Source organism: Catharus ustulatus, chromosome 4, assembly GCF_009819885.2.
Source record: "Catharus ustulatus isolate bCatUst1 chromosome 4, bCatUst1.pri.v2, whole genome shotgun sequence".
Classification (NCBI taxonomy): domain Eukaryota; kingdom Metazoa; phylum Chordata; class Aves; order Passeriformes; family Turdidae; genus Catharus; species Catharus ustulatus.
The window spans coordinates 957,069-974,235 of NC_046224.1; the positions used below are offsets into that span (position 1 = coordinate 957,069).

The window sequence follows — 17,167 nt, forward strand, 5'->3', positions numbered from 1 at the left end:
AGTGCGGACCCGGGCCATGTGGACTGGTCCAGTTTTCCTTTTTTGCCGGGAGCGGGGCCGGGAGCGGGCGGGATTGGGGTCACAACCAGTCCCGGTGCAGCGCTGAACCGGGTGAGAATCCGGGTTAGGACCGGGACTGGTGCGGGTGAGGATCAGGGGATGGAGCGGGACCGGTCTGAGTGACGGTACGGGCTGGTCCGGGTGCGGATCGGGACCACTCTGAGCTGCCCATCCCGGAGCGGATCTGGGCCGTTCCGGGTCCGGGTGCGGGTCGGGACCGCTCTGAGCAGCGCATCCCGGGGCGGGTCGGGGCCGGGCTGAGTGCGGGTCGGGACCGCTCTGAGCTGCGCATCCCGGTGCGGGTCGGGGCCGTTCCGGGTCCGGGTGTGGATCCGGACCGCTCTGAGTTGCGCATCCCGGAGTGGGTCTGGGCCGGGTTGAGTGCGGGTCCGGGTCGGAACCGCTCTGAGCTGCGCATCCCGGAGCGGATCTGGGCCGTTCCGTGTGCGGGTCCGGGTCGGAACCGCTCTGAGCTGCCCATCCCGGCGCGGGTCGGGGCCGTTCCGGGTCCGGGTGTGGATCCGGACCGCTCTGAGCTGCCCATCCCGGTGCGGGTCGGGGCCGTTCCGGGTGTGGATCGGGACCGCTCTGAGCTGCCCATCCCGGAGTGGGTCGGGGCCGTTCCGGGTCCGGGTGTGGGTCGGGACCGCTCTGAGCCGCCCGTCCCGGCACGGGTCGGGGCCGTTCCGGGTCCGGGTGTGGATCCGGACCGCTCTGAGCTGCGCATCCCGGAGCGGGTCGGGGTCGTTCCGGGTCCGGGTGTGGATCGGGACCGCTCTGAGCCGCCCATCCCGGCGCGGGCGGGTCGCGGTGGCGCTCCCGGTGCGGTTTGCGCTGCGCATCCCGGCTCGGCGGCGCTCCCGGTCCCGCTGCGCATCCCGGCTCGGCGGCGCTCCCGGTCCCGCTGCGCATCCCGGCTCGGCGGCGGCCGCTCGGGACTCACTCCCTCCTCACTCCCGCTCCCTCTCCGATCCCTCACTCACCGTCTGCTGCAGGTCGGGGATGCCGATGCGCACCACGATGGCGCCGGGCGCGGGCTCCTCCATGCGCGCCGGTGCCGCCAGCTTGGGCGAGCGGGGCCCTGCGGGTCCCCGGGCGGGCTCCAGGCGCGGCTCCTCCCGCAGGCCGGGGTTCGGCTCCCCGCTGCTGACGGCGGCTCGGGGCTGGCGCTCCGCTGGCGGCTCCGGTGGCGGCGACTCGGGGCTCTCATGCTTGCTGCCCGCGGGGCTCAGAGGCATGCTCCGTGCGCCGCGGCGGGCGCCCCGCACCCGCGCCCGCTCCCGCAGCCGCTCCCGCACCGGCTCCGGGGCCGCACCGCGCCGGGGCCGCGCTCAGCGCCCGCCCGGGGCCCTGCGGGGACAACGCGGGGCTCAGCGCCGGGAGAGGCATGGAGCGTCCCGGAGGTGCGTGGGGAGATGGAGAGGGGGGTTTGGGATGGAGCGGGAGGGGATGGAGAGGGGGTTTGACACCGGGATAGTCTGGAATTGCCCCCAGGATGGGCCGTTCCTGAGGGGGAATCTGGGAAGGGATCCCTGGGATGTGTAGGGATAACCCCATAGGAACCCTCTGGAATATCCACCCCTGGAAGGGACATTCCTTGGGAAAATCTGGGAAGGGATCCCTGGGATGTGCAGGGACATTCCCAAAAGGACCCTCTGGAATATCCATCCCAGGATGGAGAAATCTGGGAAGGGATCTCCGGAATGTGCAGGGATAACCCCATAGGGACCCTCTGGAATATCCCCCCCAGGAAGGGACATTCCTTGGGAAAATCTGGGAAGGGATCCCTGGGATGTGCAGGGACATTCCCAAAAGGACCCTCTGGAATATCCACTCCAGGATGGAGAAATCTGGGAAGGGATCTCCGGAATGTGCAGGGATAACCCCATAGGGACCCTCTGGAATATCCATCCCTGGAAGGGACATTCCCCAAGAAAATCTGGGAAAGGACCCCTGGAATCTCATCCCCAGCAAGGATTATCCCAAAAAAGTGACCATTCCTCGGGAGGAATCTGGGAAAGGACTCCTGGGATGGACATGGACATTCCCAAAAGGACCCTCTGGAATTCCCCCCCAAGGAATGGACATTCCTCAGGAGAAATCTGGGAAGAATTTCAATCGGAAATTCCAATCCCCTGGATCCCACAAATTCCCCCATTCCCCGGAATTTTCACCTGGAATCTCCCCAGGAATTCCCTGGAATTTCCCCAGTGGGATTAATTCTCGGGAATTTTCTGGGATCGACCCCACTTTTCACCTGTAATTCCCCCAGTGGGATCCATCCCCTAACGGGACCCCACAAAGGGACTTTGGGGCTCCAAAGGGATGAGGACAAAGACCAGGAAAAACCCAAAATTCCACCCGGGAAAACGCACTTGGGAAGGAGAAAAATCGGGATAAAAAGGGAAAACCCCTTTGGATCCCTCTGGATCCCGATGCTTCCCCTAATTCTCCTCATCCCATTCCCAAATCCTGGATTTGATTTATTCCCTTTTTTCCCCCCCTCTCTCCGCCTCGTTATCCCACAAATTAATTGCTCCAGATGGCGATCCCTGGGCTTTTTCCTGATATTTTTTTTTCCCCCATCCCTCATTAATTCCCAATAATTTTAAGGCCCTGGCTGGGAAAGGTTGGAAAAAATTTCGCAGAGGAATAATTCCCCAAATTCTGTTTTGTGGAGTCATTTTCCTTCTTTAATTTGACTTCCCTGATCATGGAATGAAAAAAAAAATTCACTTTTTTTCCCCCCTTTGGGAGTCCAGCTGGGAGAACCCTGGAAAAGGGCAGCAGGATGGGGAGACATGGAAAGGATTTTGGGGGATTTTATTGGGATTTTTTGGGGATTTTTGGATTTTTTTTTCCTGTGCATTTATAGGGAGTTTTTTTTGGGGGGGGATTTCTCAGGATTTTGTTGGGGGGATTTTTTTGGGGGGTTGGGGATTTTTTTGGGGTTTTTTGGGTTTTTTGGAAGGAGGTTGGGGATTTTTTTGCGTGCATTTTGGGGGTTTTCAAAAGGGATTTTTGGGGGGGTTTGGAGATTTTTTGTTGCATTTTTGGGATTTTGGGGGGATTATTTGGGGTTTTTTTCTGGGATTTTGGGGTGACATTTTTTGGATTTTTTTGAGGGGAGCATTGTTTTTTTATTCTGGGAGATTTGGGGGATTTTTTTTTTGTGCATTTTGGGGGGGTTGGGGATATTTGGGGGGATTTTTTTTTAGATTTTTGGAGAGGGTTTTGAAGTAGGGGAAGGAGCACGAGAAGGGACAGAGAAGGGACAGGGACAGAAGCAGAAGGGACAGGGACAAGAGAAGAAGGGACAGAGGGGAAAGGGACAGGGACAGAAAGCGGGGACAGGGGGAGAGGACAGGAGCAGGGAAAGGGACAGGGAAAGGGACAGAGGGGACAGGGACACGGACAGGGGAAGGGACAGGGACAGGAGAAGGGGAAGGGACAGGGACAGAAGAAGAGACAGAGGGGAAAGGGACAGGGACAGAAATAGGGACAGGGACAGAAGCAGAAGGGACAGAAAGAGGGGACAGGGACACGGACAGGGGCGGGAGAAGGGACAGGGACAAGGACAGAAAGCGGGGACAGGGACAGGAGCAGGGACAGGGACAGGAAAAGGGGAAGGGACAGAAGCAGGAGAAGGGACAGGGACAAGAGAAGGAGAAGGGACAGAAATAGGGACAGGGACAGAAGCAGAAGGGACAGGGACAGAAAGAGGGGACAGGGGGACAGGAAAAGGGGAAAGGAGAGGGACAGAGGGGACAGGGACACGGACAGGGGAAAGGACAGGGACAGAAAGTGGGGACAGGAAAAGGGGAAGGGACAGGGACAGAGGGGACAGGGACACAGACAGAGGAAGGGACAGGGACAAGAGAAGGAAAAGGGGAAGGATCGGGATTGTTCTCCCTGGTGTCCCCGCCCGTGCCAGGACGCGGGGACAGCGCGGGGACAGCGCGGGGACAGCGCGGGGAGCATCGATCGCCCGCGGGTGGCCGCAGCGTCCCCGCAGTGTCCCCGCAGTGTCCCCAGCGCCTGCCGGGTAATTCCATCGATTTTCCCTCTCCCGCTTTTCCAGGGGACACCCGCGAAGGGAGCGGGCCCTGAAGGGCGAGCGCCACCCCCTTGGCGACACGGGGACATCCTGGTGTCCCCAAACGTCCAGCACGGGGACAGGGACACCCCAGGGCTGGGGGGGAATTCCAGGCATCCCGTGGGAAGAATTCTGGGTGGAGTTTTTTTGGGATTTTTTCCCCCAATTTCTGGGATAAAATCAGGGAATGGTGGAGTAATTTGGGATGGGACATTGAAACCAACCAGTGCCACCACTCGGGGACACTTTCCACAACCCCAGCGTGCTCCAACCTTTCCTTGGACATTCCAGGGATTCTCTGGCAATTCCAGCCCAGCCAGGAATTGCTGCCCAAATTCCCACCCCAAGCTCCCCTTTCCCAGGGAATTCCCTCCATTCCCAGCTCTCCCAGTCTGGGATTGAATCCATCCCCACCCCAACTCCTCTCTAGGAAGGAATTTTGGGATCTGGAGCTTTCACTGGGAATCTCAGGACTCCGGGAAGGGTCTCCCTTCCCTTTTCCATCCCCAAATTCCATAAAAATCCCTCAGGATGGATTCTGAGCATCCTTGATCCCAGAATCCCAGAATGGTTTGGGATGGGATCCATGCACCTTCAATCCCATCCCATTCCAACTCCACCATCCCAGGCTGCTCCAAAGTTTCCTTAGACATTCTAGGGATCCAGGGATCCTCTGGGAATTCCCAAATTCCCACCCCAACCTCCCCTTTCCCATTCCCTGGCTCCTGTCCCTCCATCCTTTCGGGATTTTTCCCTCTCCCTCTCTCCCGCAGCTCCTGCAGGCGCTGGGAAGCTGAAATGAGGTCAGGCGTGAGCTCCTGATTTCTGGGATGAACATTCCCGGTTTTATGGGATGAACATTCCCGGTTTTCCGGGATGAACATTCCCGGTTTTATGGGATGAACATTCCCAGTTTTCCAGGATGAACATTCCCGGTTTTATGGGATGAACATTCCCGGTTTTCCGGGATGAACATTCCCGGTTTATGGGATGAACATTCCCGGTTTTCCAGGATGAACATTCCCGGTTTTCCGAGATGAACATTCCCAGTTTTATGGGATGAACATTCCCGGTTTTCCGAGATGAACATTCCCAGTTTTATGGGATGAATATTCCCGGTTTTCCGGGATGAACATTCCCGGTTTTCCCAGCAGAGTTGCTCCATCCCTGCCCGGCCCTTCTGGGATGATCCCAGAGTTTGGTACCACAAAATCCCCAAATTCCCTGGGGAAGGGACTGGGGACAGGACAGGGTTTGGGGACAGGACAGGGATCGGGGACAGGACAGGGATCGGGGAGAGGTCACAGGTTTGGGGACAGGACAGGGATTTGGGGAGAGGTCACAGGTTTGGGGACAGGACAGGGATTTGGGAAGAGGTCACAGGTTTGGGGACAGGACAGGGATTTGGGGACAGGACAGGGATTTGGGGGACAGGACAGATTTAGGGAAGGGACAGGGATTTGGGGACAGGACAGGGATTTGGGGACAGGAAGAAGTTTTGGGGGACAGGACAGGGATTGGAGAGAGGTCACAGGTTTGGGGACAGGACAGGGATCGAGGGCAGGACAAGGATTTGGGGACAGGAAGGAGCTTTGGGGGACAGAACAGGTTTGAGGACAGGACAGGGATTTGGGGAGAGGTCACAGGTTTGGGGACAGGACAGGGATTTGGGGACAGGAAGAAGTTTTGGGGGACGGGACAGGTTTGGGGGACAGGACGCAGATTCGGGGGCAGGACAGGGGTTGGGGCTTCCCCCATCCTGGGAAAAGGGCTCGGGACAGGGATCAGGAACGGCCCCTCTGGATCAGGAATGGACCCCCGGGATCAGGAATGGCCCCCCCGGGATCGGGAACGGCCCCCCCGGGATCGGGGTCCCCATCCCGCTCCAGGTATCCCGGTGTATCCATGGGAACATTCCCGGCACCGTCACCATGGAAACCGCAGCGCCACGCGCTCCGGGCCACGTGCGGGACCTGCGCACCCGGGGGGGGACAGAGGGGACAGGGATAGGGATGGGGACAGAGACAGAGGGGACAGAGAAGGGGACAGGGACAGAGGGGACAGAAACAGGGATGGGGACAGGGACAGAGGGGACAGGGGCAGAGGGGACAGGAGATAGAGGGGACACGAGGAGGGACAGGGACAGAGGACAGGGATGGAGACAGGGAGAGGGGACACCGAGGGGGACAGGGAGAGGGGACAGGGACAGAGGGGACACGAGGGGGGACGAGGGGACAGGGACAGAGAGGGCAGGGCGGGGACAGGAGGGATAGGGTACAGGGACAGAGACAGAGAGGACGGGGGGACAGGGACAGAAGGGACAGGGGACAGAAGGGACTGGGATGGGGATGGGGACAGGGATGGGGACAAGGGGGACAGGGACAGAGATAGAGGGGACAGAGATAGGGGGGACAGAGGGGACACGATGGGGGACACGAGGGGACAGACACAGGGACAGAGACAGGGACAGGGATGGGGACAGGGGATAGAGGGGACACGAGGGGACAGGGACAGAAGGGACAGGGATGGGGACAGGGGGGACAGGGACAGAGACAGAGGGGACAGAGAGAGGGACAGAGAGAGGGACAGAGAGAGGGACAGAGAGAGGGACAGAGAGAGGGACAGAGAGAGGGACAGAGCTGTGCTTGTGGGTCACAGCAGGGAATCCCCCCAGGAGTGCAGCAGGCACTCAGAGCATTCCAGGACCCCACAGATCCCACAGATCCCACAGATCCCACAGATTCCACATTCCCGGGATGGGAACAGCCCCCGAGCAGCTCCCGAACATTCCCATGGATCGGGAGAGCAGCAGGGCCAGACCCGCGCAGGGACAACCCCAGAGCTCCCAAGCGCCACCAGGGACACGCAGGACAGGGGGACAGCTCGGGGACAAACAGATCCCGGCTGGAATCTCCCCTCATTCCCACCCTTATCCCAGGAAATCCCGCTGTTCCCACCCAGGGCGGCCTGGGACGTGTCCCTGTCCCTGCTGCCACAACCCCAAAAAAACCCGGGAATCTCCAGGAATTCCCCAAATCCATCCCGGGCTTGGATCTCACCTATTCCCGGGAATTCAGCGCTACCCAGAGCTGGCTCCGGGAGGGTTTTCCAACCGGGAAAAACATCCCGGAGGGATCCCGGGGTGGATCCGGCCCCTCCTGCGCGGCCCCGCTAATAGGATCAGCCGCGCTCCATCTGCTCGTCTGGGATCGGGGACACCAATCCCGGCTGGGCCGGCCCCGGGGCCACCCCCGGCCTGGCCCGGGACAACCGGGGGGACACCGGGAATCGGGGAGGAATTGTGGGAATCACGGGGAAATGATGGGGATGGGAGGGATCCTGGGAATCGGGGAGAAATCCTGGAAATCGGGGAAATCCTGGGAATCGGGGAAATCCTGGGAATAGGGGACAAATTCCAGAAATCAGCGATAGCCCAGAAATTAGGGAATAATTCCAGGAACTGGGGAGAAATTATAAGAATCAGAGAAATTCTGGGAATTGGGGAGAAATGGGAATCAGGGAGAAATTCCACAAATCAGGGAGAAATTATGGGAATCACTGAGAAATTCTGGGAATCGGGGAGAAATTCTGAGTATCAGGGAGAAATCCTGGAAATTGGAGAGAAGTTATGGGAATCACTGAGAAATTCTGCAAATCAGGGAGAAATTCTGGGAACTGGGGAGAAATTATGGGAATCATGGAGAAATTGTGGGAATCAGGGAGAAATTCCAAAAATCACAAAGATATCCCAGGAATCAGGGAATAATTCCAGGAATCGGGGAGAAATTCTGAGTATCAGGGAGAAATTCCACAAATCAGGGATAAATCCTGGGAATCGGGGAGAAATTATGGGAATCAAGGAGAATTTATGGGAATCGGGGAGAATTTATGGGAATCACGGGGATCAGAGAGATTCTGGGAATCGGGGAGAAATCCTGAGTATCAGGGAGAAATTCCAGAAATCACAGAGATATCCCAGGAATCAGGGAATAATTCCAGGAACTGGGGAGAAATTACAAGAATCAGAGATTCTGGGAATTGGGGGGAAATTATGGGAATCAGAGAAATTCTGGAAATCGGGGAGAAGTTCTGAGTATCAGGGAGAAATTCCACAAACCAGGGAGAAATCCTGGGAATCGAGGAGAAATTATGGGAATCAGGGAATAATTCCAAAAATCACAGAGATGTCCCAGGAATCAGGGAATAATTCCAGGAATTGGGGAGAAATTACAAGAATCAGAGATTCTGGGAATTGGGGGGAAATTATGAGAATCAGAGAAATCCTGGGAATCGGGGAGAAATTGTGGGAATCAGAGAGAAATTCCAGAAATCAGAGATATCCCAGGAATCAGGGAATAATTCCGGGAATTGGGGAGAAATTACAAGAATTAGAGATTCTGGGAATTGGGGAGAAATTATGGGAATCAGAGAAATTCTGGGGATCAGGGAGAAATTCCGCAAACAATGGAGAAATCCTGGGAATTGGGGAAAAAAATCCCAGGAATCGGGGGAAAAAAATCCCAGGAATCGGGGAGAAATTGTGGGACTCACAGAGAAATCCCAGGAATCCCAGAGAAATGCCGGGAGCTGGGGAGGAATTCTGGGCTGTGGGGGGAATCCCGCGAGTCTGGCACCAGCGGGAGAGGTTTCAGACGCGTTCCGGAGGGAGAACAGCTTGGGAAAGCTCCCACAGTCCCACATTCTACATTCCTGCATTCCCACATTTCTGCATTCCCACATTCCTGCAATCCCTCCCTGCCGTGCTCATCTTCCGAGGGCCAGGCAGGGAAACGTCTGCGGTGCTTGGAGAGGGAAAACAGGGCTGGGAATGGTTGGGAATGCCTGGGAATGGTTTGGAAATGCCTGGGAACGGTTTGGAATGGTTGGAAATGCCTGGGAATGGTTTGGGAATGCCTTGGAATGGTTTGGGAATGCCTGGGAACAGCTTGGGAATGACCAGGAATGGTTTGGAACAGTTTGGAATGGCCTGGAATGGTTTGGAATGGTTTGAGATGGCCAGGAATCAGTGGGAATGGTTTGGAATGGCCTGGAATGGCTGGGAATGGTTTGGAAGGGTTTGGAATGGCCTGGAATTGTTTGGAATGGTTAGGAACGGCCAAGGATAGCCTGGAATGGTTTGGAATGGCCTGGGATGGCCTGGAATTGTTTGGGATGGCCTGGAGCAGTTTGGAATGGCTGGGAATGGTTTGGAAGGGTTTAGAGGGGTTTGGAATGGCCTGGCACGATTGGGAATGGTTTGGAATGGTTTGGGATTATTTGGAATGGTTTGGAATGGCTGGGAATGGCTTGAGATGTCTGGTAATTGTTTTGAATGGCTTGGAATAGTTGGGAATGGTTTGAGAATGGTTTGAGAATGGCCTGGGATGGTTGGGAATGGTTTGGAATGACTGGGAATGGTTTAGAAGCGTTTGGAATGGCCTGGGACGGCCAGGAATGACCTGGAACAGTTTGGAATGGCTGGGAATGGTTTGGGATGGCTGGGAATGGTTTGGAAGGGTTTAGAGTGGTTTGGAATGGCCTGGCACGATTGGGAATGGTTTGGAATGGTTTGGGATTATTTGGAACGGTTTGGGATGTCTGGGAATGGCTTGGGATGTCTGGGAATTGTTTGGAATGGCTTGGAATGGTTGGCAATGGTTTGAGAATGGTCTGGGAATGGCCTGGGATGGGTGGGAATGGTTTGGAATGACTGGGAATGGTTTGGGATGGTTTAGAATTATTTGGAATGGTTTGGAATTATTTGGAATGGCTTGGAATGGCTGGGAATGGTTTGTAATTATTTGGAATGGTTTGGAATGGCCTGGGATGGTTTGGAAGGATTTGGGATGGTTTGGAATGGCCTGGGATGGTTTGGAATGACCTGGACTAAAGCCCTGGAGGTCACTGCAGAGGTTCAGGCCGGAGCCTGGAGCCACCCCCGGTGCTCCCCTGGAATTCCCAACCCCAGAATTCCCAACCCCAGCATTCCCAACCCCAAAATTCCCAACCCCAAAATTCCCAACCCCGAAATTCCCAACCCCATTCCTTTGGTCCATCCCTGGTTCCCAGGATGGGATCCCAGAGAGGATTCCCAGGAAGGGGCTGGGAGCTCTGGGCTGCTCCTGTGGGAATTCCCAGAATTCCTGCCTGGGATGGGATTAGCCCAGGACAGGGACATGAGCAGGAATCCCAAATCCCAAAGATTCCCAGCACTGGGAATGACTCCAGGTGGGAACAGGGGCAGGTCCTGGGATTGGGATCAGGATTGGAATCAGGATTGGGGTGGACATCAAGATTGGGATTACAATCAGGATTGGGATTGGGATCAGGATGGGGATTTGGATTGGTTTTGGGATGGGGATTGGGATTGAGACTGGGATCAGGATCAGGATTGGGATTGAGATTAGGATTGGAATCAGGATGCGGATGTGGATTTGGATTGGTTTTGGGATGGGAATAGGGACTGGGATCAGGATCAGGATTGGGATGGACATCAAGATTGGGATTACAATCAGGACTGGGATCAGGATTGGGATTTTTGCCAGGAGCACAGGAGCTCTGAGAGCCACAGGAAGACTTTGGGGCAGAGATTGGGAAAATCCCCATGGAAAACCGCCCTGGAGGGAGGGTTTGGATCAGGCAGATCTGGACATTTGTCCCATGGGACATCTGTCCCCTCCCTGTCCCCTCCCGGTGCCACCCAGGGACAGCCAGAGGGCCCAGGAAAGGCACGGGGGGACCTGCCCAGCCACATTCCTGTGGGATTTTCCTGCTGATGGCACATCCCAGCCTTTTCCATTCCTGTTCCCGCCTGCATGGACCAGTCTGAGCCTTTCCCAGTTTTTCTCAGCCTCTTCCAGCCTTTCCCAGTTTTTCCAGCCCTCTTCCAGCCTTTTCCCATTCCCATTCCTTCCCTCAACTCTCCACACTTGAGGAGGGACCGCTCTGGTGGAGCCTTTCCCAGTTTTTCCCAGGTTTCCCCAGCCTTTCCCAGTTTTTCCCAGCCTTTTCCCACCTTTTCCAGCCTTTCCCCATTCCCGTTCCTTCCAGGACCATTCTGAGCCTTTCCAGTTTTCCCAACTTTTCCCATTCCCATTCCTTCCCTCAGCTCTCCACCCCTGAGCAGGGGCTGCTCTGAGCCCTGCCAGCTTTTCCCAGTTTTCCCAACTTTTCCCATTCCTGTTCCTGCCTTCAGGGACCAGTCTGAGCCTTTCCACCCTTTCCCAGTTTTCCCAACTTTTCCCATTCCTGTTCCTCCCTTCAGGGACCAGTCTGAGCCTTTCCCAGCTCTTCCCAACCTTTTCCAACTTTTCCCATTCCCATTCCTTCCCTCAGCTCTCCACACCTGAGCAGGGATTATCTGAGCCCCATCAGCCTTTCCCAGTTTTTCCTCAGCCTTTCCCAGTTTTTCCAGCCTTTTCCAGCCTTTCCCACTTTTCCCATTCCCATTCCTGCCCACAGGGACCGCTCTGAACCCTGTCAGCCTTTCCCAGTTTTTCCCAGCCTTTCCCCATCCCCATTCATTCTGGGACTGTTCTGGGCCTTTCCCAGTTTTTCCTCAGGTTTTCCCAGTTTTTCCAGCCTTTTCCAGTTTTTCCCACTTTTACCATTCCCATCCCTGCCAGTCTTTCCCAGCCTTTCCCAGTTTTTCCCACTTTCCCCATCCCCATTCATTCTGGGACTGCTCTGAGCCTTTCCCAGTTTTTCTTCAGCCTTTCCCAGTTTTTCCAGCCTTTCCCAATTTTCCTCACTTTTCCCATTCCCATTCCTGCCCACAGGGACCGCTCTGAGCCTGCCAGTCTTTCCCAGTTTTTCCCAGCCTTCCCCCACTCCCATTCATTCCAGGACTGCTCTGAGCCTTTCCCAGTTTTTCCTCAGCCTTTCCCAGTTTTTCCAGCCTTTTCCAGCCTTTCCCAATTTTCCCCACTTTTCCCATTCCTATTCCTGCCCGCAGGGATCGCTCTGAGCCCTGCCAGTCTATCCCAGCCTTTCCCACTTTTTCCCAGCCTTCCTCCATTCCCATTCATTCCGGGACTGCTCTGAGCTTTTCCCAGTTTTTCCTCAGACTTTCCCAGTTTTTCCAGCCTTTTCCAGTTTCCCCCACTTTTCCCATTCCCATTCCTGCCCGCTCTGAGCCCTGCCAGTCTTTCCCAGCTTTTCCCAGTTTCCCCATTCCCATTCCTTCCCTTAACTCTCCATACCTGAGCAAGGACCACTCTTGAGTCCTGCCAGTCTTTCCCAGCCTTTCCCAGTTTTTCTCAGTCTTTCCCAACCTTTCCCAGCCTTTTCTCATTCCCATTCCTGCCCACAGGGACCGCTCTGAGCCTGCCGGTTTTTCCCACTTTTCCCCATTGCCATTCCCTCATCTCCCCCGGGAATTTCCCGGCCGGATCCCCCATCCCAGGGGACCATTCCCGGCCATTCCCGGGCCATTCCCGGTGATCCCGGGCCAAGGCTTACCTGGAAGCGGTGTCACGGGCAGGGCTCACAGCGCTCCCTCCTCATCCACCTGCGCGGGGACAGAGCGGGGACACGTCAGAGCATTCCTGGCAATGGGAATGCTGGGAATGCTCCCGTGGGGAGCTGGCAGCAGGCTGGGAATGGGGAATTCCCGGGAGAGGGACAGCGGGGACAGGGAAGGTCGCTGCTGGTTTCACAAGGGAGCCGAAATTCCGCGCTCTGAGAATTCCTGCCGCACAAATTCCGTCCTTATCCCGGAAATTCCTGCCACACAAACCCATCCTTATCCCGAGAATTCCCACCACAGGGTCTCATCCTTATCCCGAATATTCCTGCCACACATCCCCATCCTTATCCCGAGTATTCCTGCCACACAAACCCGTCCTTATCCCGAGAATTCCCACCACAGGAACCCATCCTTATCCCAAGAATTCCTGCCACACAAACCCGTCCTCATCCCGAGAATTCCTGCCACACAAACCCGTCCTTATCCCAAGAATTCCTGCCACACAAACCCGTCCTTATCCCGAGAATTCCTGCCACACAAAGCCATCCTTATCCTGGGAATTCCTGCCACAAAATCCGTCCTTATCCATGGAATTCCTGCCACAGGAGCACCTCCTTATCCCGAAAATTCCTGCCACAGGAACACATTCTTATGCCGGGAATTCCTACTACAGGAGTACATCCTTATCCCGAACATTCCGGCCATACAAACCCATCCTTATCCCGACAATTCCTGCCACACAAACCCATCCTTATTCCGAGAATATCTGCCACACAAACCCGTCCTTATCCCGAAAATTCCTGCCACATAAATCCGTCCTTATCCCGAGAATTCCTGCCACACAAACCCGTCCTTATCCATGGAATTCCTGCCACAGGATCTCACCGTTATCCCGAATATTCCCGCCACACAAACCCGTATTTATCTCGAGAATTCCCACCACAGGAGCTCATCCTTATCCCAAGAATTCCTGCCACACAAACCCGTCCTTATCCCGAGAACTCCTGCCACACAAACCAAATCTTATCCCGGGAATTCCTGCCACGCAAATTCCATCCTTATCCCAGTGAGAGCCGCAGGGAACATCCCGGGGATCAGGGACAGGGATGACGGATCCAGGGAACCTGGTTCAGCAGGGAACCTTGGACACTTCTCCCACATTGGATCAGTGGGATCCTGCACTTTTCCCACCCTGGATTTGTGGGATCCTCCAGCACCATTCCCACTCTGGATCTGTGGGATCCTCCACTTTTCCCATCCTGGATCAGTGGGATCCTGCATTTTCCCCACCCTGGATTAGTGGGAATCCTCCAGCACCAATCCCACCCCAGATCAATGGGATCCTGTACTTTTCCCACTATGGATTATTGGTGTTTTTCCAGCACCAATCCCATCCTGGATCTTTGGAGTCCTCCACTTTTCCCAGCCCGCATCAATGGGATCCTCCACTTCTCCTACCTTGGGTCTATGGGATCCTGCACTTTTCCCACCCTAAATCAATGGGAATCCTCCAGCACTGATCCCACCCATCCCACCCTGGATCAGTGGGATCCTCCAGCACCAATCCCACCCCAAATCAGTGGGATCCTCCTGGGATCCTCCACCAATCCCACCCCGAATCTGTGGGATCCTCCACTTTTCCCACCCTGGATCAATGAGGTTTTTCCAGCACTTTTTCCATCCTGAATCAATGGCAATCCTCCATTTTCCCCACTCTGGGTAAGTAGGATTCTGCACTTTTCCCACCCTGGATCAGTGGGATCCTGCAGCACCAATTCCACCTGGGATCAGTGGGATCCTTCTGGGATCTTCCACCAATCCCACCTGGGATCTGTGGGATCTTCCACTTTCCCACCCTGGATCAGTGGGATCCTTCTGGGATCCTCCAGCACCAATCCCACCCCGGATCTGTGGGATTTTCCACTTTCCCACCCTGGATCAGTGGGATCCTCTGGGATCCTCCACCAATCCCACCCTGGATAAGTAGGGTCCTCCTGGGATCCTCCAGCCCCAATCCCACCCTTGATCTGTGGGATCCTCCTGGGATCCTCCACCAATCCCATCCTGGATCAGTGGGATCCTCCTGGGATCCTCCAGCCCCAATCCCACCCCGGATCTGTGGGATCCTGTACTTTTCCCATCCTGGATCAGTGGGATCCTCCTGGGATCCAGCACCAATCCCACCCTGGATCAGTGGGATCCTGCACTTTTCCCACCCTGGATCAGTGGGATTTTCCACCAATCCCACCCTGGATAAGTAGGATTCTGCACTTTTCCCACCCTGGATCGGTGGGATCCACCAGCACCAATTCCACCTGGGATCTGTGAGATCTTCCACTTTCCCACCCTGGATCAGTGGGATCTTCCACTTTCCCACCCTGGATCAGTGGGATCCTCCTGGGATCCTCCAGCACCAATCCCACCCTGGATCTGTGGGATCCTGTACTTTTCCCACCCTGGATCAGTGGGATCCTCTGGGATCCTCCACCAATCCCACCCTGGATCTGTGGGATCCTTCTGGGATTGTCCAGCATCAATCCCACCCCAAATCAGTGGGATCCTCCTGGGATCCTCCACCAATCCCACCCTGGATCTGTGGGATCCTCCACTTTCCCACCCTGGATCTGTGGGATCCTCTGGGATCCTCCACCAATCCCACCCTGGATAAGTAGGGTCCTCCTGGGATCCTCCACCAATCCCACCCTGGATCTGTGGGAATCCTGCACTTTTCCCACCCTGGATCAGTGGGATCTTCCACTTTCCCACCCCAAATCAGTAGGATCCTCCTGGGATCCTCCACCAATCCCACTTAGGATTTGTGGGATCCTCCAGCACCAATCCCACCCTGGATCAGTGGGATCCTCCTGGGATCCTCCACCAATCCCACCCTGGATCTGTGGGATCCTTCTGGGATTGTCCAGCATCAATCCCACCCCAAATCAGTGGGATCCTCCTGGGATCCTCCAGGACCAATCCCACCCTGGATCAGTGGGATCCTCTTGGGATCCTCCACCAATCCCACTCAGAATTTGTGGGATCCTCCAGCACCAATCCCATCCTGGATCAGCGGAATCTTCCACTTTCCCACCCTGGATCAGTGGGATCGTCCACTTTCCCACCCTGGATCTGTGGGATCCTCTTGGGATCCTCCACCAATCCCACCCTGGATCTGTGGGATCCTCCAGGACTCTCTCCCGGCTCATCCCCATCCCCATCCTCCCCTCAGCGCCACCAGCCCTGACCGTCCCCACACGGGGTCACCCCTTTTCCTTCCTCCTGGGGGCCAGCGCCCACCTCCAGCCCGGAAATTCGGGAATTCGCATCCAGGGAAAGGGAGCAGCGCGTCCATGGAGCCTCTGGCACCGCTCGCCGCTCCTGAAATGGCTGCTGGTTCTCAGGGAATTAAAAATGCATGGCTTGGGAATTCTCGGAGCGCCGCAGCTGCCGGGAGCCGAGAAGGGGAGGAAAGGGGGGGAAAAAAAAGGGGAAAAAGTGGGAAAAGAGGGTGCTCCAAAACTGGAGCACCACGTGGGTGTCTGGCCCAAATCCTGGGAATTTTTCCCAAGGTCTCCTCCTGTCTGCACCTGGAAAAGTCGCGGCTCGTGTGGAAAGCGATGCTGGCGGAATTCCCGAGGGGCCAGAGGGGACGCAGCTGTCGCTGTCACCTGCGGGCCGAGCTCGGGGACTCTTTTGGGAATGGGAATTGGGCAGGAGCTGCAGAAAGTGGCCCTGAGGATCCCGGGAATATCCAGGGAATATCCAGTGAATATCCAGGGAATGCTCAGCTCGCAGGGACATCCAAAACTGAATCCTGGTTTAGGGGTGAGGGAAAACACCCCCAGAGCCTCCTTCCCACCAGGTACATCCCAAAATCCCAGATTTCCAGCTGCTCCAGAGCCAGCCCCAGCTCTGCCAGCGCTTCCCATAAAACACAAATCCCAGGAAAAGGCCGAAAAGGGAGGGAAGAGCGGCCAGAGGGTGAGAAAACCTCGCAGGAAGGGGGAGGAAAAGGCGGAATCGCTGCCTTGGGAGGAGATAATGAGAGGGGAGTGAGATAAGAGCGGAGACATCCTGAGAGGGAGTGGAAAATCCCGTGGGATCTGGCACTGGGGAGAGGAAACGCTTCCCTGGTTGGCAGGAAGCTCCAGGGAGAGAATTCCCAGCCGGATCCAGAGGTTCCGGAGGGTGAGGCACCCTCGAGGCAGCCTGGAGGTCACCCCAGCAGCGGGAGGGATTTTCCTGCTCGGCATCTCCTTGTGTTCCTGGGATTTGGGATTGTTCTTCCCATCCCAACACTCACATTCCCAAAGAATCCTGGGGTCTGGGATTGTTCTTCCCATCTCATCCCTCACATTCCCAAAGAATCCTGGGGTTTGGGGTTGATCTTCCCATCCCATCCCTCACATTTCTGAAGAATCCTGTGATTTGGGATTGTCCATCCCATCCCATCCCATCCCATCTCATCCCATCCCATCCACAAAGATCCTGGATCCTGAAATTCTTGTTCCCATCCCAGTTCTCACATTCCTCAAGATTCTGGGCCC

The 17,167-nt window shown here is 56.0% G+C and overlaps 3 protein-coding genes across 3 annotated transcripts in view; 1 reads left to right on the forward strand and 2 right to left on the reverse strand.

Moving 5' to 3' along the window:
• The window catches only part of SHANK3 (SH3 and multiple ankyrin repeat domains 3), a 145,988-nt gene extending 132,915 nt beyond the window's left edge, over positions 1-13,073 (reverse strand). Inside the window, exons 1-2 of the mRNA XM_042779181.1 lie at positions 13,064-13,073; positions 1,044-1,390 (exon numbers count right to left, since the gene is read on the reverse strand). Of these exons, the coding sequence (XP_042635115.1) occupies positions 1,044-1,390; positions 13,064-13,073 (357 nt within the window). The remainder of the gene's footprint in view (positions 1-1,043; positions 1,391-13,063) is intronic.
• On the reverse strand, positions 1,364-17,013 carry LOC116995310. Its single transcript, XM_033057908.1, has 2 exons — positions 12,617-17,013; positions 1,364-1,410 (listed from the first exon to the last, which is right to left on the reverse strand). Exon 1 carries the CDS (start codon positions 16,961-16,963, stop codon positions 15,881-15,883), a length of 1,083 nt encoding a protein of 360 aa, XP_032913799.1. The 5' UTR covers positions 16,964-17,013; the 3' UTR covers positions 1,364-1,410; positions 12,617-15,880.
• The window catches only part of LOC116995149 (acrosin-like), a 38,786-nt gene continuing 23,011 nt past the window's right edge, over positions 1,393-17,167 (forward strand). Inside the window, exon 1 of the mRNA XM_033057536.2 lies at positions 1,393-1,463. The gene's annotated coding sequence lies outside the window, so the exon portion shown is untranslated. The remainder of the gene's footprint in view (positions 1,464-17,167) is intronic.